A 25,808-nucleotide genomic window follows, 5' to 3' on the forward strand; every position below is an offset into this window, starting at 1 on the left:
ACGCTGGTAATAGTTTAATTTGAATGGAATAATATGAATTTAGTTTGGAACACGAACAATCATATTGACAAAAATGCTTAATTTATGAACTAGTACATTTATAATAGTCTAATTTGAATTGGACTACAACTTAATCTCTCACCCAAATTCCTACTTTGTCTAATTAGTGGCTCCGCACACTAGCCATTGTATATAAGAAAGTACATTTGAGCAAATTTTTTGGGAACCTCTAATGCTCGAGTCAATATAAGTTTTAAAAATGTAATTGGCAAAGTAATTGCCAGTGTGTCTCAGAAGTTCTCAACTTATCTCAAATGGTTGATTTTGAGATAATTGCACTTGCTTAGATAACTTGATATTCCTCATTTGAAGCTGGCGTGTCTATGGTTTTTTGTGCCAAATCTTGCTTTCATCCTTCCTACTACGCAATAAGCTCTAGGTTGGTTTCTTATGCATTAAGTAAAGATGGATTTCCACACTTCTTGATTGATTTTAATTTTAATTAATTCAATGTATCTTCCTTCTTCAAAGTTTATTTAGTTGATAGATCCTCGATAAAATATAATATAAGCCTTTGACCAAGAACACAACTCTAATGACAAGAGTTCTAAGTTTCCTTTAGAGATTGTAAATCTACCGATACAAATTTTGATTAATCTGCCCCCTCTCATGTCTCAAACATCATATATCACTCGCATCATTTTATCTCCGTTGAATTTTTTTCTAGTGGTCAAACTCCATTGGCTTGAGTATTCACACATTTTTTTTTTCTTTCGGACATATTTGGATTCATTCTTCTTAGAAACAAAAAGGCGGAACAACTCAAATCATCCAATAGTTCTTCTAAAATTTCTTAGCCTTGATAAGATCAGGACATTTTCATTGAAAATATCCTAATCGATTATAGCAAGTGAAATGCTACGTGTCAATTGATTTTACAAAACAAAAGCGATAATAAGGAAGTTAATACTTCAATTGGGATTTCTTTCCTTTCTTCTGATAAAAGACTCTTGATTTATTTTGGGAAATAATCTAATCCGGACTTGCTGCAGAACCGAACTCGACAAGCCCTTAAAAAAAAAAAAAAAAAAAAAAAGAGTCATTTTGCTCGATTGTGATTCTGCCCAAATGTAGTGGTATGGTAGTATCGGTGCACCTTCCACGCACCGCCCATCCCGTATTTACGAAAAACTTCGGAGCTTAGTAGAAGCCGAGAAAAAATCTCAACTTTTGCCTCCAAAATTACTCGCTCGTTCTCCGTTCGCCGACGGCCGAGAAAAACCCAATTTCGCCGGAGCGCAACTCTCGACTCGCTCGCCGCCGCCGCTGCCGCCCGGTCGTTCGTAGCTTCTCTTCTTCGCGCAAACAATCTCGCCTCGACCGGTCGCGATGGAGATGGCAGTAGCGGCGGAGGGAGGAGGAGAAGAGCGGCCGTTGCTCTGGCGATCGAGCCCCGAATCGATGGTCTCCCTCGCTCTCGGCAGAGTCCTGACCTCCTGCTCTCCGCTCGCCCCAAGAAGCTCCGGGACGCCGCCTCCCGCTTCTCTCCCGACCTCCTCCGGCCGCCTCCGACCGGTGCGTCGCGTCGCGGCGTTCGCTCGTCGCCGGTTTTGCTGGCTGCGGCGCCGCCGCGAGCTTTGATGCCCGCTGTTTTCGTTCCGTGCTTATATCTCTGCTGATGTCGAACAGGTTCTCTGGACGAGTCGCTGTTGTTTCTGCACAAGTACGTTAAGGACGCGGCCGAGAGAAAGGAGCGGTTGGATCAGATTCTCGTTCCGCTGTTCGAACACGTACGTGTTTTTTACTCGGACTGTTCGTTTGCTCTAGTGAATCATTTTCTGTCAGGCTGTTTTTTGTTTGGAGAATACTTGCTCATGCTGTTTGGCGAAACCTGTTAGTGTTTGCAAGCCGTGAAGCACTTCTCACTTTTTCGGGGCCTTTCGTTGCTTGAAATCTCTATTCAATAAGGATGTTGGTTTCGGGCAAACGAGTTGCGGCTTCAGCTGATTCTGTTGCCTAGCAATGCGTTTCATTTGGTTCTTTCATATGCATACCTGAACAGTTCTAATTAGTGTGTAGATATTGTTGGATATTTGAGGAGTTTCTGCCCATCGGATTGGATGATGTGAGCAACCCTTTTCATGAACTATGATGTGATTTATCCTTTGCTGTACTTGAGCTGCACAGGAGAGAACTCTGTACTTACTAATTCAAGCTTTATCACGAAAGTGGCTTTTAAATATTGTGTTTGACATGGGATGTGTGGGTTCTTAAGAAGAAAGGAGAATGTGGCGGTCCACCTTGATCCCGCGAGCAAATAGAAAGTTGGATCTATCTAACCTAGAGGTCTAAATGGATCATTATGAGTGGAATGAAAGGGGTGTGTTAAACCTTTCTTTTTTACAGGAACAAGATGTCATTTCATTCCTCTGGAGTAAGGGTTATGTGGATAAGTGGATGGCTTATGTTCAATATTTTTGTGCAGATATAGCTCATGTGTCATCTTGTTGATTTTTGTAGTTTACCTTTTAATGATTGCTTCCTTTTCTATCATTAGCTTTTGTTTTATGAGTTAAGCATCTGACTTCATTTTTTGGTTTTAAATGATTTATTCTTTGATCTTGCTTCTTATATCCCATGAGCTTTGTTGTCAGTAAATTTGGGTACCTTTCTACTTATGTGCTGTCGTATCTTTCGCTGTTACATGTGAAGCACTTGTTTTTGCAGTCACTGAGGAGCAAAGAATCAAGACATGGTGGCCAAATCTTGATACTTCTTGACTGGCTTGTTCAAGATGAGTTCCTTTTCCAATATTTCATGCAGAGTCTCGCTGACATTATCTCTAGAAAAGAAGATCATTATGTATCACTGGGCTGGTGTACCCTAGTACGAGGTCTTTTGGAATGTGAGAGTGCAATCAATCAATTTTTATTGGATGGTAAGTGTACAACATGCTCATTACTGTTAAGACGAAGCACTTGCGCATACTAAATCATTTTCAGTATCCTTATTTTTTTTGTATGCGTCTGCCTGATTTTTCATCCATCAAAATGGATCATTGTGATTATAATTGCACTCTTAGTCCATTTGGTGTTGTTTTTGACATCACTTAGATGAGGATGTGAAAAATTCTAATAATCTGATTTGTTTGGCAAATTTATTCCTTTTGGTATTCAGTGAGTTGCTTTTAGAATCCATTTTATGAAAAAAGGTTGCCTTTGGCATTCCACATTGAACTATGCTTCATCAAGGAAACTTTCTTTGTCAAGACGTTACTGTTAAGGTTATTGTTGATGGTGGAGTTCCCTTTTGGACTTTCGATGGCAGGATTAAGGAGGAAGTACAATGTGATTGTGGAGATGCTTTGTCCATGCATTTCACATCTTTCTTCTATAATACGCAAAGGAAGGTATGTGTCTCTTCACTTCTGAATTCCGGGACCTGCACTGATGACTTGATGCTCGCTCTATAAATGTTGGGCATGTAAATCCTATTATGCCACGACCAAAAAAAAATAAAAAAAAATCATGCTATGCCTGTGGAGTATTGATTTGTGCACTTCTTGCAACTATTTTGGTTTTCCAAAACCAAGTTGATGTGTTGACAGGCCATTTTTAGGTTGCTTTTCCTTCCATATCTCTTTGTAGTGGGATGGGCGTCGGGTTGTTTGTTCTAAGATGCTGTAACTTTTGCAAAGTCCAAGGAGTTCCAAACTGTTGCGGTAATTGGGTTTCTAGTGCCCTGAAAAATCCAAGAATCGGTGCTTTCTGCATTGAATTAATTCTTTCTTTTCTTCATTGTATCACAGAAATCAAAGGTCTATTTTGTTCGAATTTGTGGGAATACTTTGGGAATGTGTAGATGAATATACATGTCTATCCTTTCCTGTTCATCTGTGTTGCCAAACTTTTGTTGGTGCATTGAATTAATTCTCTCGTTTCTTCAATGCATCACAAAAATCAAAGGTCTATTTTGTTCAAATTTGTGGAAATCCTTTGGGAATGTGTAGATGAATAAACATGTCTATCCTTTCCTGTTCATCTGTGTTGCCAAACTTTTGTTGGTGCATTGAATTAATTCTCTCTTTTCTTCAATGCATCACAAAAATCAAAGGTCTATTTTGTTCAAATTTGTGGAAATCCTTTGGGAATGTGTAGATGAATATACATGTCTATCCTTTCCTGTTCATCTGTGTTGCCAAACTTTTGTTGGTGGACCGTAGAAAACTAAAGTGCAGTCTAAGCTAAGTGGGGCATGCGGGGATTCCTCAAATGGGATACCAAGGAATCATCCCATCTAAATATGGATATTGTTTTGCTTGTTCATTAGCTTTACATAGGCAGAAGGTTGTGGGGGAGTGGAGAGATGAGAACAAGGGTTTTGATTCAAAATGGAAAACTTGCAAATTTTTTACATGGGGGAACGAAATGGTTCCAGATGCACCGTGCTACTTCTCAGTAGAAAAACTGTAAGAAATTTAGAAGATATCCCCATTTGCAGTTATAAACAATAATTTCCATTATTTCCTACTGTGTTTCATCTAATTTTTGGAGTTTTTGGTATCAAAACTAGATTAAGTAGAAGTTACTTTCTGAACCAATTCACTAAAATTCTTAAATAATATGTAATGCTGGATTAAAAGCAAAATTAATGTTTGTTGACCACGGATGAGCCACCTGAAATTTTGAGAAAGCAAAAGCGGAAAAGGAAATCCAATAAAAAGTACCCGAGCAAATATGATCTATTTGCTAATGGATTATTTTTTCAATCTCCCTGGAAAGCTATTTACCTATCTTACGGAGAAAGTGACCCCCTATCACAATGAGGGAATTGTGATTGTAAAAGTCCTTTCCCTTTGGAACCCTCTTACTGATGCTAATGAACAAATTGAGTCTTTAAAAACTGTGGATGATCGATACTAATAGTTTAGAAACAACGCTCTTTTTCTACCCCATTTTATCTATGCTTTTTTCCCCCTGAAATTGGCTTTTTGCCATCTCCTTCTTGAAAGTTATTTGTTTGTTCATGCAAAAGAATGACAAATCCATGTGCTTGAGGACAAGTATGCATGTAGAGCTTCTGTATTGCGTAGAATTAGGAGATGGATGACAACAAAATAAGGAACTTTTCCTTAAGTTATGGCACTGTTCTTGCCTAGTGGACTTGCTCATTACGTTACAATGTAACAAAGTCATAGGTATGTGGGAGGACCCTCCTGCGACAAAGGCTCTCCCTAGATCCTAATATGAAATTTGCATCGAAGAATATGCTTTTGCACCTTGGAGATTAGTTCAGTAAGTTGTGCAAATATTCTAGAATATCAAGAGAGAGGGAGAGAGAAGAAAATACTAAAAGACTACATCTCGTCATTAACTTTATAGAAGTTGTGCATAGGATGGCTCTGTTTATAAAGCATGAGAGAAAACCAAAACCCTAATTACCTTTTTTATTGCACACCTACTAACTAATAGCATGAAATATACTTTATACAAGTCACATAACACATGCGTCTAGTATTATGTTTTAGTTGAAGAAACTATTGGTATGCTCTAGAAACTATGGTTATGTTTTGAAGTATCTCCATTTGTCTTTTCTTTATTTGTTGAATGTTGTGGAAGCTATCTAATGAAATGTCACTATATGCTCTCAAGAAAATTCTCTACGGCCGTGCAGAGCGTTAATGTTGTCCTTCGAAATGGTCTTTTGCAGCTCCTTGCAAGATGGATATGAGTTACCTTCTCGTCTTTCAATTTCCGCTGCTGATTGTTTTCTGGCTCTCACTGAAGCATTGACAAGAAAAGATGAGATTGTGAGCAACCAGAAAAGTTATGTAGATTCAGATATATCTGTAAACACAAGTACGGGTTTGCCTGCTGCTGATGAGGGAACTGTAGGAATCCCAAAAATGGAACTGGAACCGAAGAATTTGCTTTCCAATCACCTAGAGGAACTCGTCAATCTGGTGCAGCTGCTTTTTGCTGTATGTCTCTTTCATCTCCTATATGGAGTTTAGATTGTGAGGGAATGTCTGAGCTAGTTGGTTGTTGGCTGTTGCGTGCTCAGATTGCTTTTTCCTTGACCGTAGCTGAAGGAATAAGAACCAATAAATTTTTTTTACTGAAAATCATAAGTGCATTGGCCTGTTAAGCTACTGAAGGCTTTTGGCTCAGGCTGGTTTCATTAGTCGAGATTCTAGATTTGTTCTTATTTACATGGAGTACCCATACTACAATGCAGTGGAGCAGAAAGAGCCGGTCTTTACACGCTAGAGGGCTGGAAGGAGTTCTCAAATGGTTACTGGATATTCAGAAGCACAATTGCTCCCAAAATGAGGCAGGTCCTTTACATCTTCACTTCTTTTGAGGTTTTTACTGTTTTTGTTTTTTCCGAAATTCTCTATAAGTGATAATTCTGTTTCATATTACTTGAAGTCAGACTCAAATACAGTGAAGACTCAAGAACTACTACTCTCTTCATGTTGGAAGCATTATGGCAAGTTATTGCATTTGGAAGATCACAGGTTCTCTCAGCATTATAAAGCATGGTTGGAACGATACTTATCTGGCATTCAGGTTAATGGAACAAGTTCAGTTTATGCAACCTTATATTTTTATCATCCTCCTCTCTCTGTCACTTGAAAAATACCTTTAGAAACATCTATTAAAGCTATGATAATGCTATTTGTTGGTTGAGGAACTCTTTTTTCCAAGGAAGCCAACAAGTTTGTCCTAGAAAGTAGAGGTGATGTAGAGCCCCTATCAGTGTGGCACTGAAGCTTAAGCAATCAAATTCAGCGGTCAATCTATTAAACGTAGGGCAAACTGATGAGATAGTTCTGGGATAGAAGGTCCTACCGCAATGTATTTTATTTCAAAGAAGTTGGATATGCTTCATGGTTATTCTCATGCATCATTATTGGTTTATGTATCTACTCTGTATCTGTATTGCAATGTCAGTATAGATTCATTGGGATCACCGTTTGTATATAAGAGGGATTTCAAAAGGCTTATTAATTTCTTTGATCGAATTTTATTGGCGGTGGAAGTCATGCGGATGGACCATAAATTAAGTCAGTCATTTTGTGTCATTACAAAGCAAATATTTGGCGGTGAACATTTGCTTCTTTGTGAAGCAATTTTAGGCAGTGGTCAATGGAGCAATTTCCTTGGAACTTCTCACTCTCTAGCTGGTGATATCCACGCAAGTCAGTAGCAACATACCTTTTGCACTTTGTAAAGTACGGAAACTTTGAGGATAGTGTTTGCGTGCCTCAAATGTTCTTGTTTTCTATATTTCTATTTGTAATTCTGGCAATTTTTACAGTACACCGAGCATGAATTTCTCTTTTATTAGAAAGTTAATAATTTCTCAGCGTTCCTTTTGGCGTCATCTCTGGCTTACTTAGTTGCTGCTACTCAAACATGCAGTCCTATGCAGAGAGATGTTCGTACAGGCATGAAGAGTATGATGAGGTTGGGGCTGAGACCAGAAAGTTTTTCCTGAATTGCTTATGTCTTCTATTGGGCCGTCTTGTTGGCAAGAGGTTTGAAACTACTGTGTTGGAATATGGATCACAGATATCCCAGGTCCTTTTACCTCAGGTATTTCTGTTTGAGGGCTTCAAGAAACTGCAATACTTTTTTATTTATAAGCTGAAATCCAAGTGATCAATTTCTTAAATTCTTTGGAAATATTTAAGCAATAACTTATGATAGTGTTGGAGCTTATTTGAAGGACAAATATGCTCTCTGCAGTATTGCTTACTTTTTAAATTGATAAAAGCTCGTGGGTGTGGGTAACCTGGTAAGATATTATGTTGAGCTAGCCTTGTGGATCATGTAATTTTCTCCATTCATTTGCGGTGTAGCCATGTAAGTTCGGTGTTGGCGACAATGAGTTGTCTTGCCAGTTTTTCTTTTGCAAATAATAATACTGTTGTTTTTGAAAGTTGATTTGGGGCCGTTGATACTGGCATTTAAGGATGGTTTTACAAGTTATCTGAATGACATCAACTCGAAAAACTTGTTATATTTTTTTAGCATTCGATACGGTAAAATATCTCTTTTCTGGGCAAGAGTATGGCTGGAAAGAGTTTCTGATTTGCTATCTAAGGTAAATCGAAATGAAATCCTACTCAATCAAAATTGTGTGTCAAAGCCATGCTGGGAACTATTAGCTGACATTTTCATGATTCAATGTGATCAAAGTGTTTAAGATATTGTAAAATCACAGGTCTTGTTCGACCATACTCTGCTGGTTTATATGTTGGTTCCACTTTATCCTTTTGTAGCTAGACTGACGTCCTGCCCTTTTTCCTTAAGCTAAACTGTGCAGATGAAGATGTGATAGATCGGATTGTCTGCATATTCAAGGAAACAATTTTCAAGTTAAACTGTTCTGATGAAAACAATCCTGTGGAGAAAGAACAGTTCAATGCGGTGATCCCTTTGCTGCTTCAGCTTCTGGATGAGAGGGATGGAACAGCTAGAGCTGCTGTTAAACTCATTGCAGAATATTGTTCCATGTATGTTTTGGTTTCTTTTCACTAATCAGTTCTTAGATATAATAGGTTTTCAGGGTTCATGTAATTATAATGGATGTTGATAATGAATTGTCAGAAACTCGGATAATCACTGTGTCAAAGAAGTTATAGATCGTCTTGCTAGTGGAAACACTATGCAGAGAAGAAACGCCATTGATGTCATATGTGAACTGATAAGCATATCATCAAAGACAGTGAATGGACTCCCTCATTTGAAGTGGTAAGATTCTGCTGTTTGACTGATTCATGATTGCTCTCTCTTTCTCTCTGTCTCTCTCTCTATCTCTCTCAGCACACTTCAATCAGTAGTTCTATTAATCTCGTGTTGGGAAATATTACAGGGAAGATATAGCAAATGGTTTGCTGAGATGCCTTAATGATGGAGATTGTACAATTCGTGAACTGGCATCTGATTCACTTTCTAACATGGGTAAGTTTGATGACCAAGTCTGCTCTTGGCCTATATATCCTATTGGGGTACTCTATTTGAGTCCTGTTCAGGGACATGCTATAAACTGAGAAATGCGTTATGTTCCTTGTGTTGCTCTGGATTTTAAGATGGCTCTCCCTCCTTGTTGTACAGTTTAAGTGCCGTAATGAACATGTGAATCTCATGTTTTTCTCCAAGTCGATGCTTACTATTGTTCACCGTGATATATGCAAACTATGTCAGTTATACATTTTCTGATGATGACAGTCGTCTTGATAATCATATTGATTAGTTTGACTTCTTGCAGAGCCTTCAATAGTGTTGCCTAGATTGGTTCAAATCCTTTATACTTCAGACAGAACATTGCAGTCATCTGCAAGGAAAGCATTCATTGGGATGCTTCGGTCTCATAAACAGAAATCTGAAGTGATATTTATGCTGCTTGACTGCCTTAGGTCTCTCTCTGTCTCTGTCTCTGTCTGTCTGTCTGTCTGTCTGTCTGTCTCTCTCTATATATATATACACGCCCCCCTTCCCAACCACACACAGCGTGCGCGTGTGCATTTAATTCTCTGTTTTACTGTAACTAACAGATTATCCTGATTATTTCGACATTATCTTTTGGAAGTCCTCTTTCTGACTGTAGTATGTCTTCTGTTTCTGTTGCAGCAACCTCAATAATAGCTTGGAAATTCCTAAAACTACCGAAGAGAAAGTTGTAGGTGCATTTCTATGGGGATGCAAAATTCTTCTTTTAATGGCCTGGATTATAGACATTTGTTATTTTGTATTATGCTCTAAAAGTTCTTATCAATGGTCCACATTAGCCACCAAAATGCTGTGATCACACTGTGTCAGATAGTTCCCTTTTAGCAAATAAAAATACTGATAAAATTTCAGATTTTTTCCATTTTAATAAGTGAAATTTAATGGTATTTATTAATTTTGATTGTTTATAAGTCTATGGTTTAATCTATATGACTATGTGGTGGAAACACTATCTGTGACAATTATTTCGATGATACACATGAACAATCTGTTTAACAGTTTCCACTTTTCACATGCTACTGAGAGCAGTTGTAAGGGAATTCTCACTACATCGTGCATTTAATTCTCAGATATTCTGCTGAGTGGAAGTTTGTATTATTCTCTCGATAGAGAATTGTATGCATTCAAGCTCATCTTTCTGTGGCACTTGCAGAATCAAAATTAGAAGCTGATCAAGTACTCAGGCTGACTCCAGAGTGGTCTGACAGTGTAAGAATATTAAGGCACTATTGTCATATCCTTGCTTATGTTAACAATGACTAAATCGAGATGCCAATTCAAACATAATTTCTTCTTTTGTACATCTTTGGCTTATGCACATTCATACACTTAGGTTTATCATTTCTTTCCTTGCCTTAATTGAATCCTAAGTTCTCTCTGCTTTTACAATTAGCCGGATTTCTCTATTGGCATGAACTGTGTATATTGATGACATTTGCACCGACTTCATCAGCCAGATTTCTCTTGTTTGCTCCACATATTATTCTTCAATGCATCTCTCTCAATAAGTGGGGAGTTGGTACGCCTTGAACTAAAGGTATTATGCACCTGAATGAACAATAAACGAGGGGATATCTCCTTTTCTTGCTACAATGGTTAAAAAATGACTTCTGCTATTGATCATGCCTTTGTAGGCTCCGAGGATGATCATCCCTTGTGCACGTTATTTGCTGGAAGAGAGTGAATTTTGGTCTTTTCCAAACATTTTCTTAGTCACTTTTTTATGCAAATCAGACGATATTTTGTTCTAATAGCTTCAATGTCATCTTATATCTATATTTCCAGTTTTCCTTTTTCCTTTTAGCTTTTTTAAGTTTAATTTTGATTTTTTGAATTTCACAGGTTGGAGACTGGAAAACTTTGGTTGGGTCCCTGATCGACAAGATGTTCAGTGAGCCATCAAATGCCATTCTTGTGCGGTTTTTGAGTTATATAAGCGAACATCTGGCAGATGCCAAAGATATGGTGCTAGATCGCATCCTGTTATGCATGCACGAACAGAAAGAGTATGTTTTTTAAATGTTTGATTCTCATCTGTTCTGCTTTTTTCCCTATGATGCAGCCTGTTTTCAAAGTGTGGTCTCCCATACACCACTAACTTTCTTGGTGGCTATTTCTGTGTTTCCTAAGTTTTAGTGTTAAAACATGAAGAGGTAGTTTGTTCACAGACATCATAAATATAAGGGAATCCTCTCTTGTCTCTCTCATCCCTGCACCTTTGCACTAATATTTCTCCTTTTGTGCTAAGTGTACTTTTTTCTGTCCTGTTGTCTTTTTGTTTATTTAAGGAGATTCTGGTGAGATTACTTTGTTTCCAATTTTGTAAATTTCTCTGTGGCCTGCCATGTGTTATTCTGTGCAGTCTGTTAGTTACTCTCCTAGTAATATTTGGCAGGGTTGACAAAAGCCTGCTTGCTCTGAGGGATACCATCAATTCTCCAAGTTATGATGAGGAGAGAATGCAGAAATCACTGTTTGAGCGCCTTAGCCCTCTACTCATTCTTAAAATTCTTCCTTTGAGAGTATTTGACGACCTCAATTCATCTATTTTGTATGGTCAACTTCTCCACCAAGACAATATGCACGGTACAGTATCTTGCTTTCTAAGACATCTGTCCTAAATTCTCGTTCAATATTGTTTTGTTACTTCCCTCCCCTCATATTACTATCTAAGTATTTTAAGTGCATGGGCTGTGGGAGTTGCTTAGGCTTCTTGGATAAATTTATATCTTTTCTAAAAGCTTACATGTTTTTCTTTTCCTTGCGGAAATTGTCAAGAACTTATTGATGTATATGCACTATTCTTATGATTCCAATTTCCTGCTCAATGCATTCATTCAACATAGCTATATTATGGAGTGGGTAAGAGCATTATTTGGAGGCAGCAGTTATCAAGTTGCAATTACATCGTCTCCACTCAGACTAATTTAGGAGCTGGACCGACCATCCTATGGGTGGAGCCCTGCTCGGTGCATGTTGACCCCCGGGGGAAGTTGCGTGCATGTGGAGGATTAGTCGATCCAAAGATTCGGATACTTATGAAAAAGAAAAAGAAAAAGAAAAAGAAAAATAAAAAGAAAAAGAAAAAGAAAGTGGAAGTGGACTGCTACTATCAGTAGATGTTGATGCTGATATTAAACTTAATAAAATACTTACCGAAAAGTGGCCAAAAAAAATGAAAAATCAAAAGTTGGTTTGTGTACAACTTTTTCGTATGAGTAAGGGAAAGTCTGTTTGCAGCCCCGTCATTTGGCAGATGGCAAGGACAAGTTCTTTTGTCTTAGCATATCCATATATATCTATTACATGTAAATTTTTCTCACTGTAGACATATTTAGTAGCACATGTGTAGATGGACGTTGTTAGTTCCTTTTCTGAAAATAATATTCTTCTTTTTGTTACTCTTCTTTGGCTATGATTGTGAAATTTTTCAGCCTTTTCTTGTGATTTTATATATTATTTGATATACTTATTGAGTACTAATTGTGTTTCTCTGCAAAATTTAACGTTTATTATCTGCAGATATGAGCATTTACTTTGGTTTTTGTGAATTATGATCCTTAATTGGAACATAATCTGACTAGACTATGGAATTTGTGGGTAATATCTTGCTCAGAGTAAAATTGTATCATCTTCTACCCAATCTTGTTTGGTTTATCCCTGTGCAAGTACTGGTTCTTGTTGACACCAGAGTGATGCTTTCCTTTGGAACGACAGTCAACTATAGTGAGCACCTTGAGTTAGGGAACTTGACGGTGACTTATTACTTTGGTTTTTGTGAATTATGATCCTTAATTGGAACATAATCTGACTAGACTATGGAATTTGTGGGTAATATCTTGCTCAGAGTAAAATTGTATCATCTTCTACCCAATCTTGTTTGGTTTATCCCTGTGCAAGTACTGGTTCTTGTTGACACCAGAGTGATGCTTTCCTTTGGAACGACAGTCAACTATAGTGAGCACCTTGAGTTAGGGGAATCCTGACGGTGACTCTTATTACTCACCAGAAAGTCTAGTTCAATCCAAGATCACCGTGCTTGTGCGTGGTGTGCCATGTGTTTGAAAGGAGCGAAGTGGTTTCCTCTAAACATTGATGTAGATGCTGACTATTTGTATTCCCAGAGTCATCCAATCATTATGAGCATTCCACGACTGCTGAATAAGATGCCGCCATGATTGATATTTGCAAAATTCGTTCTCCTCCTTTGATTCGTCAATTTCTTATCATCTGAGGCTGTTGCAGCAAATGCAGGCCCTGGCATCATTGATGATGGCTGTGTTGCTGCTCTCCTTCTGAAGAGGTAGATCCGTGATATGATCGTTATAAGGTTTCAACTGCCAAAATAGAATTTAACATTTCTAATCTGGTCTGTACATGGTGCACAAAATTTCAGGGCATTTTCCAAGACTGAATTTGAAGATGTTCGGAAACTTGCAGCTGAACTCTGTGGTCGTTTGTATCCTCTGGTAAATATCGGCTAAGACACTTATATTTGTGATTATTTAACCATTCACTCAAAAGTACGAGCTATAGGATGCACTTTCAGGAAGTTCTCTGACATTGAGTCACTCACTTAAGATATTAGCATAGCTGTCCATGGGTACGCTTGAGCTAACTCTTTTTTCCTGCCTCGTAAATCTTTTAAGAATCAGTTTGGTCCTTAAGCCAAGCTGCCTTTATGTATGCTAGTTAACAGCCCAGTTAAATGGGCTGGTATTGAAAGATGGATAGTTTAGAGGGTTTCAGAATTGGAGTACCTACTTTTTCTTTACATATTATTGTTGATTCTTGAGTTTCTCTGGAGACTCTAACAGGAAGAATAAATTTGTGTTTACATAACAGTGGTTGTTTTCCTAAAGACTCTGATTCTTATTCTTATTTTTATTTTCCAGGTACTTCTTCCAATTATTCGCTTCCATCTGGAAGATACTGTATGTCATCAGGACATACTAAAGATAAAGGCTTGTTTGTTTTCAGTCTGCACTTCTCTTGTGGTAATGTGCTTTTACTGTGTTGGATGACCATGTCATTTGCTTAATTTCTTCGCAACTCGCCTTTCTTTCCCCGTTAGATCTAGCCATGTGCTTGAGTTTAAGACAACAAGTTTTTGTTTGCTTCTTTTGAGGTTGAGTTTGGAACCTCACTTGTTCAAATTTATGCTTGTAGGTTAGGGGCAGAGATCCTACATTTGATCCTGTTATGCTTGAGATCATAAAATATCTTGAAGTGGTTCTACATTGGCCTTCACTTGATGGTGATGACGGTACAGACATATTTGGCTGTTCAACCACCATATCCTTTATCATTTAAGTTAGAGACTTGATGATTCCTTTCATTACAGTTTCAAAAGCACAGCATGGATGCATTGATTGTCTAGCGCTTATGATTTGTGGTGAGCTACAATCCCCAGAATCGTTCAGTAATTTTACCTTAAGGAAAATCACCTTTTCTAGAGGGAAAGGTAACCCAGACTTCTCCTCGACTGTGTAGTTTTGTGTTAATGATTTTAGGATTTGACCTCTGGCTTGTTGTGCAGGGAAAATTGGCTCTTTCTCTGTTCTTGGTCATGTAATCAGTCAACTGATAGCCAATGATGTTGATTCCACTTCTGGTTTGAGCAATGAGCCCCCAGCGCTACCATTCCGGTTATGCATGGCTAATGTTCTTATCAGTGTGAGCCAGAAGATAGCAGAAGGTGGCAAGAAATCCTTTTCTCAAAGAGCAATTCCAGTTCTCATTCATACTATTGAGGTACACTTCATTATATACAGTATTGAAGTTTTCGTATGAGCTCAGCTCTGACTTTTTCCTATAAATGGGATAAAAGGATACCAATTATAATAATGCAGGTGATACTGGATGCTGAGATTAGAGCTGCCTGTATTCAGGTTCTCTTTTCAGCAGTCTACCATTTAAAATCTGCTGTGCTTCCTTATTCATATGATCTTCTCAAGCTATCTCTAAAATATCTTAAAGAAGGGACAGAAAAGGTACTAAGATTTATTTTGCATTTATTTATTTGAATCTGTTGTTTTTTTATAATATGCAACTGCAACTTATGACAGCATTTTATCTCCGTGTGTTTCTTCCGTGCTCTTGCCCTGCTTGTGTTTCCCCATTCTCTTTCTCAGTGAAGTTAGTGACATGAAATATTGCATGTTATGACTCAAACGTGTTGACATGGGGAGGCAGTATGCTACAAAATATTTGTAGAAAGTGGCCAAATTTGCATGTAAGGCGTGGTATGTGTTGATTCCGCATGAATTCTTACGTCACTGTCCTCTTAAATTTGTAATGTGAAAGAAGCCTAAAGAATATATGCCTAGGAAAACATGATATTGGTTTGATACACAATCTGTTGACGTGGTTATGTTCTACAGATATTTCTTATTGTGATGAAGCCACTTTCTACATACAAACTGTGTGTATGCAAGTCCCACCAGATATAAACCCAGTGCTTTATGGCTATTTACAAAGTAGTTCATAATTTGCTCTGATGGAGTAGTTAATCTTAACTTGCTCTCCTCGGTGTGGTGAAAATGTTGGAGAAGGCATTTTCCCACGGTTAATATGCTGAATACATTGTTCAAATTCTTGACAAAAGCTCACTTTTATTGGAATAGCAATGGCTAGTGTAGTTGGTAGATGGATGGGTACACAATTGATTTGCGGTTTCTATTTAAGCGTCTGTCATGTTGAAAGGTTGTGATTTTTCTCAGGAAAGAGTGGCTGCTGCAAAACTAGTGGCGTCTCTTATGGCTAGTGAAGATGTGATTTTGGTTAGCATATCGGGTGGACTAGTGGAAGCAAGATCTGTACTTTCAACTCTATCAAGAACTGATCCTTCAAAAGACGTACGGGAAACATGCAGAAAATTAATGTGCATATTGTCTCTTGAATTTGGTCCCTGCACTGATTTTCCTGGGTGAAAAGTGCCTCGTTGGACTGCTTGATGAAGATTCACTTCGCAACTGTACAGTTCTTAAAGTTGTCTTCTTCTCTCATATTGAGATGTATAGAAACAGCTGTTGAGAGGCTCCTGCCAAGTTAAGTAGGAAATACCCATCATCGTAGGTGATGACGAAAAACATAGTTTTGGTCGTATCATCATACCTTCAGATAGTTGTAAGTTAAATAGAAGTTAGTGACTGGCCAAACTAGTTTTCGGTTGAAGTTGCCTCTTTTTTTTTTTTTTTTTTTTTCGAAAAGTTGAATTTAGTTTATTTTAGTGTGCTGTGCCGTTTCGCCAAAATCGGCATCACAGATTGTCTTTCACCGTGACCAAATGTACCTTATGTCAGTGACCCAGTAATGGATACTGATGCCTCACTCATGACTAAGATGTGCACATATCTTTTTAGTCTCATTTTTTGTGTTTTGTAATGGGGTGATTTGTTGAATCTGTAGTAGCCCTAAGGGTCGTGATGTTGCAGCAGGTGTAGTGTATCGATTCTCACATCAAATTGTGACAGATGATTAACGTTGCTACCTGCACGGTCCATCTATCTTTTCTTTCGTTCTCGGTTCCTGCTTTCATCTTCAATGCCCTCACTCTCATTGATTTGCGTCCAACGTAATGAAGCTGCTCCGGTTTCCCAATTACGCGAGATTCGGAAGCCATCGGAATGCACAAGCACTTGGTGCTTAGCGAATGCTACTTGAAGACAGAGAATGGTTATGAATTTCACCCCATGGCATGCAATGTCATGCGTACGGTTATCTCACCTCATTCTCGATTCTTCTCTACATGTTCGATGAAATGATGAAAGATGGGCCAAATCGTATCCCATCCTCGCAAACCTTGTTTGTCGTTGAAGTTTCTCCCCCATAGCTTTTTCATGAACCAATCGTGGCTGATTACGACACTATTGTTTTCCGTAGAACTAAGCCCGCTCATCAGTCGCTATCCACTGTAGTTCCAGGTATCAATAAAGCATGCCGTGCAGAAACATAGGCATCTGAAAGAGATAAGAATAGAAGAGGGAAACTCCTGTCAAAACGAGCATTTTTGCACGAAATTATTGCCCATGGAAACCCCATCCGGGGATCCTTTTGACTCTATCATTGATTGCCCACCGATTTATCTTGACATCTTAATCCACTAGGCAAGATGGTCTGTGAATTTGAAGGTAATTAAGAGAAAAATCGCAACTATTTTTCCGCTACAGAGCTCGATAAACTCGGAGGTCTTGGAGGATGGAATGAGCGGCCACGTCTCCCAAAATATAATTCAACGTTGAGTGAAGTTGCGGAAACAATGTAATTGCTAAAATTTATGTATGTAGAACATTGGCAGATGTCGTTATCCATCAAATTGAATCGTTACTCTCAAATAAACAATTATATCACACACGCACAGACTCTCTCTCTCTCGATTGGTGCAGCTGAGGCTTAATCTCCAGTTTCAATCGACGAAGCTATTTATAGAGCATTAGTCTTGGACACTGCTCCAAAAATGGTTGCACTTGAATCAGGTACCGCCACAAACCTCTGAAGATTGTGAAAAGGCATTACTTCTTTTAATGCTTTGACTTGGGTGGCCGCTGTTCTTCCGACTTAATGGAAGTGCATTCACTTGTTCAGATTATTGAATCCTTTTGCTATAAGGCATGTTTTATATTTGATCGCCACTTAATCGGAGCTGTTATGCTTTAGTAATGTACAATTTAGTTCTGAAGATACCAAACCATATTGACTTTCTAGGTAAAATACATTAAAACAATGCATTTTGCGTGATTGAATTCGACCTTTTTTTCTCAAGATGCACTTATCAACAGCATAGGAGAGATTTGATCCTAATTTTTTCAATTATTGTCAGGATTGATTGGTCCTAATAACGATTGTCTTGTGAAGTTAATTGACTTAATGAGATGTGGAAAATCAAGAATCAGATCATCATCACAATCCCACCATGGTCCTAATAATGATTGTCTTGTGAAGTTAATTGACTTAATGAAATGTGGAAAATCAAGAATCAGATCATCATCACGATCCCACCATGAACCGAATTTTCATGACCCACTCTCTCATATTCTACGTCAAAGAATCTCTTTTCCATGGCAAAATATCGTCCAACACACTATTCCGTTGTACCACAACCCAATATGGGGGAAAAATGGCTTTAGGAAAAGTGAGGGCATTATTACATTTACTCAGGTTGCCGTTCAGCTTTTTATTCAATTCCTGCTGGGGTCCATCATTGCATATAGAAGAATACCTCTCCTGCTCTAGGCTCGAATTCAGGTAGGTTCGTAGAAAACCCTGCGAAAGAAGATGGAGGCGTACTGAACTACAAATGAAGAACGTTTCTGCGGGGGAGGTATTTTTGTGGAAGCATCCAGAATCAGTCAAACAGTTGTTTTGGGACAAAACAAAGTCAGTCGACACCCTGAGTAAATGTCTAACAGCATGGGGATTCAGTGTGTATCCGCGGCTGTTCTCTCGTCTAATCCCTCAAAATCGGTGAAGATAAATGAGCTCCTTTAGTAGTCGAATTCAGCTGGAAAAATCCTTTTGGCGTTTCTACTTATGCACATCAGGGTGGTTGGACCGGAGCAAAAACTGCTGTACTCTGATGTTTTAATCAGGGGATTAATGCTTTTCTACCATGTCGCATTCAAATGAATTACGTCACTCATTGTCATGGTTCACCAGTAATTGGAATTGGTTCAGAAAAGTTTGTAAAGAAGGAATTTACTCGGATGGCATGTTCATCAATCAACCATTGCCATTTTTTCTATATTTAACTTCTATACTCAGTGCAGATTGCCACATACAATCAGTTGCTAACGATGGAGCGGTTGGTCGGTGTTGCTGCATGGTCATTACACGTTCGTTCAACTACAGTAGATCAAAGCTTCAGTGAAAAGAATTGGCAAACACTATAATTTTTCTTGAAAGGTAATCAACATCAATTTCGCTGCGCGCCTGCCAATGGCTTTCGAGTAAATGTTGCAGATTGGCGAGTGTGAACAGAGAGACATTCGAACTCGGAAAGCCTCTAACTAAGATGCAACTGAAATTAGGAAAAAAAAAAGTATTAGGCTCAAAGAGAAGTCTTGGTCTTTTTATGTTAGTTCTTCACTTAACTTTAAGCGACTCCCATCACCATCACTGTTTAACAGATTAAATAATAGTGAATCTACTGTTTCTCTCCGTGTTTTCATGCTCACTTCGTTCAATACCCGCATCACTTGGGTTCATTTCATATTTTACAGAAGTTTCCTTAATAATAAAGAGAAGACCAAGACTTAGGGAGTCTGTCCTTCTTCCTTTTCTCTTTGAGTCCTTGTTTGGCATTATCTGCATTTTCCAGGTACAATGATCAATTACGTGTGGAACGGTATCAGACTAATATCGCTTGGTCTTTTCCATCAGCTTCACTGAATTGCTCGCATGATTTCAATGTAAATACAAAATAAACCTATCATCTAGGGCGCGTTTGGTAACGTTTCTGTTTAGGAACAGAAATAAAAAAAAGTGTTTCTGTTCTCGGAACAGTTTTTGAACAAAAGAACGCGTTTGGTAAATGTAAAAAAAAACTGTTCTTGAAATAAAAAAAAAACAGAAACACGTTTGGTAATTGCACTCAATTTATGTTCCTAGAATAAAAAAAGAACAGAAACACGTTTGGTAACTGTACAAAATTTTTATTCCAAATTTTTCAAAAAATGCTCTTTTTAAAAAAAAAATAAAGTTTAAATTTGATCTTGAATTTTCATTCTCATGAAATGCTCATTAATTTAATTTGGTTAAAGTTACCGACACCTATTGAGATTTAATTTGGTTAACTTAATGGTGCGAAAGCTTGGTGTCTTCAGATTTGATGTGATCTGTTGTTATTGATGCGTCAGTTATTATGGAGACCTTCATGAGGTTGCAATTGCGATTGGCACATTCAAAGTGAAGATGTATCTGACAGATCTTGATTTAAAAAGCCTCCGCAAAAGAAAGTTAACAGGTTCACCTCGCGTTTTAGCTTATGCATAGCTAGCATCAGCGTAGCCCTCACCGACATACTTAGCTATAGATGCCTACCAAGCAACGTAACAGGAGCCAAGAGGACCGGCAGCAATAGATTTCCATTCTTCATCATGCTAGTTACCAAAAAATCATTTCAGCTGTACCAACTCCTTAATGAATTTCACAAGTCAACAAGATGTCAGCTTTACAGAGAAGAGTTCTTCAACAACAGATGACAGTTTACTTATGCATCAGTATCGCAATCTTTCAACTGCAGTGTGCCAACTCAATTTGTTTTTCTTTCAATCAAGTTAAAAAAACTATCATAAAGTCATTCAACTAATTTAACTGGAAGCTCCCGATGCGGTTCCTACCTAATGTGATAGGGAGCACCTAAGAAAGCCGAAGATGTCAACTAGGAAAGTTACATACAGTCAAGAAGCCACCCACTGAAAATAACAGCATCCGCAACCTCTCGCAGCAGCCCAATTGCCACACCAAAAGAAGAAGTTCCCTTGCTTTGTACTTGGGTTCCGAACAAAGCCTACGCTGCTCTTGATGGCACAGAAACAATAAGGATTATTCTGTGATTGAGGACCCCGCAAATCCTTTTGTGTGTGCGGCTGATGGGGAGGCGAGTGCTTTGATATCAGAGTATGGTCATTGTCATATAATGTCAGAGAGTTGGTGATGGAAAATCTAATTCCCCTGCACAAAAGAACCATAAGCAAGCGAGCTGTGTTTTTTGCATCATCTAAACCACAATGAGCACGCCCGAGCCAGGTCAAGCCAGCCATCTCAATTGCCTCCTTAAGATTACATCTTAGACTAGGGGTGTCAAAAATACCTGACCCGACCCGAACACGACCCGAACATGAAACATGTATAATACATGTTTCGTGTTCGGGTCGTGTTCGGGTAACAAATATAAAACAAGCAAAAGAAATGTGTTTCGGGTTGGGTCAAGGTTCGAACATTGTTCGACCCAGAAACAAGTTTTCTAAAGTCCAAACACGCCAAAACCCAAAAACACAAACACGAACAGTCGAACACAACTCAAGCACTTTGAAGGCTGAAGCACATACCTCGTCGGCTCCGCCTTCTTCTCCGACGAGTGCGCCTTCTCGTGGAGTCCGTTGCCGCCCTCCGATTGACGCGCCTCCGCCTCGCCGTCGCCGTCACCACCCCTCGCCTTTGCCTCGCCGACGCCGAAACCCTTGCCGCCGCGTGTGGCCGACCATTGTCGACAGCTTGGGGACTGGGTTCGCTCGGCGATCATGGCGCTCGCTTCTCGCCTCGTTTCCAAGCTTAGATGTATATTTGCTTGAGGCTTGAGCTAAGACACCGGATATTGTTCCTTTTCTTTTCGAGCTGCGAGGGTGATTTGTTCTTTCGCGTTGTGTGCAGACTCTGTGTTTGCTTCAATTCCGAGTGAACTGCAGCGTACAGTTTTGAGCGATCGTGACACCGAAGTTAGCGGGTTCCCATGTCAGCATATCTCGTGAAGCTTGCTCGCATCTCCGTGAAACCATACTGAAGTGAGGATCATCCACGGGACATGATGGGTTCGGAGGTTGAAACGCTTGAGGAGAGATTGAAGTCTTCCTCGGTCCAGCTCCATGCAGAAGGTGCCATTCTTGAAAGGTGCCATTCTGATTTTTTTCTCCCGAATTTGTTTGTCATACTTGTTCTGCTTTGTCCAAAAAATCCTAAGCAATTGACTGTGAAAGATCATTTTTTTTTGGCTATGTTTGTTAAACTCGAAAAATCCCAAGCAGTTGACTGACTACACCTTAACTAACTACTGTTGCTAAGGCCTGTGGGTTGCTCGGGAAGGGAAACTTAGTGAGCAGTTGCAAGGGTTTATTATCAAGTTTGGTCTCCTGGCCAATGCTTGTGTGGAAGCAGCTTTGCTTGATATGTGCACTCATTGTGGGAGGATGGTGGCTGCTGGAAAAATGTTCAAACGATGGCCTTTTGAGTGGGATAGCTATATTATTTGTACTTCTATGATATGTGGGTATGCACGTAATGGGCTGCCGGATGAGGCAATATCACTATTTTGCTATTGTAAAGTAGAAGGGAGCATAATTCTTGATGAAATTGCATCAATTTCAATACTTGGTGTTTGTGGAACTTTAGGGTCTGATAGGATGGGTGAGCAGATTCACTGCCATGTTCTTAAATTTGGATTATTTTCAGATTTAGAGGTAGCAAACACATTGATCATTATGTACTCAAAGTGTTGGAATATGGATGCTGCTAAAAAAGTCATTAACATTATGCCTACACATGATATAGTTTCATGGAATGGCTTGATTTCGGGGTTCATTATTCACAGGCGGGGAGATGATGCCCTCAGCCGGTCAAACTTACACAATGCGGGGATAAGCTAGTTCGTGGATTTGGGTTTCCTTGTGATGTATTAGATTTGTCAGACTGTTCAAATAATTTGCTTCTTTTAGACAAATTATGTGACCATAAGAAACTTTTTGAGGTGATGATAAGAGAGACCTGTTATCTATTATGAACTGAAGATTTCTGCATATACTAAAGATGATTGTACTAAAAAGTATGATTTTGCCTTTAGCTTCTCATATCACATCTCTTTTTCTTTTTCCTTTTTCTGCAGGAAGTCTCGGGGACATCAAGTCAAACCTTGTGAGGCCAGTCAAATGGTAAAATGGAGGGACAACCAAATTAGAGATGCCCCCATAAAGAACAAGAAAAAAACTAGACAATGCAGATTGATCTAGGTATGACCAGTGAGACTGTAAAGATAAAATTGGAGTGCAAGCTTCCTATCGTTCGGGTAAGAGTGCAAGTCCTTTGAAGCAATGCGTTGTTCGTGTGATTTTGCTAAGACGAGCAAAGTTGCAATCATCCATTTAGATTGCTTTTTACATTGCTTCGGTTGTGTTCCTGCAATTTTAGGATATATAGTGTCTTCTTCCGATTATGCTTAGAACTTGCTATTGGGGCAGGTTTACCATTCAAGTTTTGTTGATGAAGCAATCACATTCTTCCGGGCCAATGTCTTTTTAGGAATTTCGATATAAAGAGTGTTGCGGATAAGCTCCTCATTTATTTGACATTCTACATCAATGTGGCACTAAATTATGCTTGTGCTCATTTGTAGAAGATACATTCATTTGCGGCCCGATGCTCGTTCGACTCTCCCCGAAAAAAAGAAAAAAAAAAAAAAAAAAGAAGAAAAAAAAAGAAAAAAAGAGGAATACCCGGAACCCGACCCGAATTTCCTATGCGAGTTTAACGTGTTTTGGGTCGGGTCGGGTCGGGTCACAATATGTGACCTGTGTGTTTTGGGTCGGGTCGGGTAACATCAAGACCCGACCCGACCCGACCCGTTTACACCCCTATCTTAGACCTTTGAAAACTTCCTGGAATGGGACTTTTAGGTTAATCCATCTAGTGAAAGGAAGAGAGAAAATGTCAGAATTAAGCATCAAAGAATCTAAGTCTGCATGCTAGTTACATATCATCAACTCACCTGTTGAAGTAAGAAGGCTTTCGAATTTTCTTATATCGACACTCGGATTCCAACATCACCCGGCAATCCCAGTTGGACCAGGTAACAACAGCGAAATTTGTGTTCTTTATGCCCTTCTTTTCAAGCCATTTGTCATGACTAAGAAAGCCTCACTCAGAGTAACACCTCGATCTACCTAGACTCACCCCCGAAAAAAAAAGGATTTAAAGGCTGTAATAATGAATAGAAAATTGATATGAGAAAGAAGATGCCATAATCCATAAGCATGACTGGAATGAGTGAACTCCCTATGCAGGCATGGGCCGTTTCAGTATTTGTGCATGGCAAGCACCAAAAGACAATTGACTCGCCACTTTGGCATGGTTTTGATGTATCATCAAAACTACACGTAAGGTTCTGCACTGCCTATTGAATTTTAGCCTTAATGAATTATCTACAAATCATTCTAGTAACTTGTAATTCTTCAACATCATACATAGCCATCTTTACCCTTTTTCCAACTTCTTATAGCATAAGATATGACAGACAGACGTGCACTGTTAACCCTTAACACTTTCAGCTCCACTGTCAAGTATTGATTTCATCTAATGTGCTCCTTTACAGATCAATCCACTTCACAAGACCAATAAATGAACTAAATCTATGCCGCATCAGACAACACTCATCAACTTGCACAAGAATCCAGAACTGGCGGCATCCCCCATAACCAGTTCATACTGAATAGATCAATCTTGCTTCCCTCGACATGCAAATGAACATGCTCCAACAGATTACGTGCCAATCATCAGATACCACCTGCCATTAGATGCTCTTTTCAGATGTGTAATTTGCAGAACATCCAAGCACTAAGCAGCCAAGGTTATAGCAGATAGAAAACTCTATGTCCTCTTTCCTATATGCACCAGCAGAAATTCTGCATGCTTTCGATATATCAAGGGGGAGACAAACAGAAGACGAAGTGGTGAACCCGACTCTTCACTATGTAGCAAAACTAACTCCAAGCTCTTAGAACATTGGTACAACTAGACATGGAGAAAGGCAATGCAATTTCATCCGTGATTACAACAATTTGTCTATCACATCATAATCCAATGCATGTTCCCCCAGACCAGACAAGAAAAAAGATCAAACTACAGCAGAACCAGCACCCCAAAACAGGAATCGATTTCCACAAAGTCGAGGCGGAATTGAGCACTCACGCCTTCTTCTTCCCACCCTTCTTCCCCTTCGAGATCCTCTTGTTCTTCCTGCATCCAAGAAAAGAGAGAGGGGACAACGTCAGCCCATTTTCGGTGAGGAGACGAACCGGGTAAGGCCGCGACATGGGCAAGAGCGAGCAGAGCAGCGACGCTTGCTCGAGCGAGCAGAACGCTGCTGCTCGCGATGCTCGCTCGAGCGAGCGTCGTGAGCAGAGCAGCAGATCTGGGCGAGCAACGCTCGCTCGGGGCTTGAGCGAGCTGTCGCGCTCGAGCCCCGAGCAGCCGTCGCCCAGATTTGCGAGGGGTGGCTCTCGCCGAAGCCCTCTTCGAACGGAGAAGGAGGAGCAGCAGAAACTTACCTGGATTCGGAAGCTTCAGCCGGTGAAGGAGCACCACCTGTCGGCGCCGGAGAGTCAGCCGAGTGGGAAGGCGCCGGAGAGTCGGCGGAGTGGGGAGTCGCCGGAGAGTCAGCCGGAGTGGGAGGCGCCGGAGAGAAGGGTGAGACGCCGGGAAAGCTTCGGGCACGAACGAACCCACCTCCAGAAGTGTTCCGGTTTTGTTCTTTTGAGGCCTCCAAGAAGTGTTTCTGGAGAACAGAAACAAGTTTTTTTTGTTTCTTTTTTTTGTTTCAATTTTGTTCCGGGAATGAAAAAACAGAAAAAGAACGGAAACGAAGTTTGTTTGCGTTTTGAATTCTTTTTTTTGTTTAACAAAAACACAAAATCTGCTTATAAACAGTTTTCAGAAGTGAAAACATGCAGGGCCCTAATGTGCCCGTTAAGTTTAGAACCGTAAGATTTCGCTCCTAGTTTAACCGACCTTACTATTGTTGGGAGATTTTTTTCAGCTGAATTGCATAGTTTGAATCTTGCATCAACTATTGTCACTACAAACGTGAGTAAATAAACGAAACGATTCGAGCAAGAAAGGAGTATTCTCATTATCTCTTCTTAAAAATTCTTTATCTTTCGATTTCTTACTAGTTGTTCATTAGATATACATAAAAATCGGGGGTTAGGTGTCTAACAAAAATAGGCCCGTCACTCGAGCACTATGTTGGAAAAGACTTTTGGCTTGGGAGGTTTGTCGGGTGTCCGGCAACCCATCCACCTA

The 25,808-nt window shown here is 39.4% G+C and overlaps 1 protein-coding gene and 1 long non-coding RNA gene across 2 annotated transcripts; one reads left to right on the plus strand and one right to left on the minus strand.

The window, feature by feature from the left end:
* Positions 1-1,227: 1,227 nt before the first annotated feature.
* On the plus strand, positions 1,228-16,356 carry LOC120289064. The gene is given in 25 exon segments (XM_039303593.1): positions 1,228-1,492; positions 1,495-1,575; positions 1,690-1,790; positions 2,728-2,938; positions 3,328-3,409; positions 5,710-5,980; positions 6,238-6,337; positions 6,436-6,572; positions 7,428-7,601; positions 8,322-8,524; positions 8,619-8,762; positions 8,884-8,972; positions 9,280-9,427; positions 9,642-9,694; positions 10,174-10,229; positions 10,863-11,026; positions 11,416-11,606; positions 13,266-13,323; positions 13,417-13,489; positions 13,916-14,017; positions 14,190-14,286; positions 14,365-14,484; positions 14,560-14,774; positions 14,873-15,013; positions 15,743-16,356. Coding segments are annotated over 25 exon segments (3,324 nt in total). The 5' UTR covers positions 1,228-1,389; the 3' UTR covers positions 15,953-16,356.
* Positions 16,357-23,341: 6,985 nt separating this feature from the next.
* On the minus strand, positions 23,342-25,278 carry LOC108954895. Its single transcript, XR_005548614.1, has 3 exons — positions 25,055-25,278; positions 23,497-24,743; positions 23,342-23,414 (listed from the first exon to the last, which is right to left on the minus strand). It is a non-coding gene; the product is annotated as an uncharacterized LOC108954895 (long non-coding RNA).
* Between the last annotated feature and the right edge of the window lie 530 nt (positions 25,279-25,808).

Source organism: Eucalyptus grandis, chromosome 1 (assembly GCF_016545825.1).
Source record: "Eucalyptus grandis isolate ANBG69807.140 chromosome 1, ASM1654582v1, whole genome shotgun sequence".
NCBI lineage: Eukaryota > Viridiplantae > Streptophyta > Magnoliopsida > Myrtales > Myrtaceae > Eucalyptus > Eucalyptus grandis.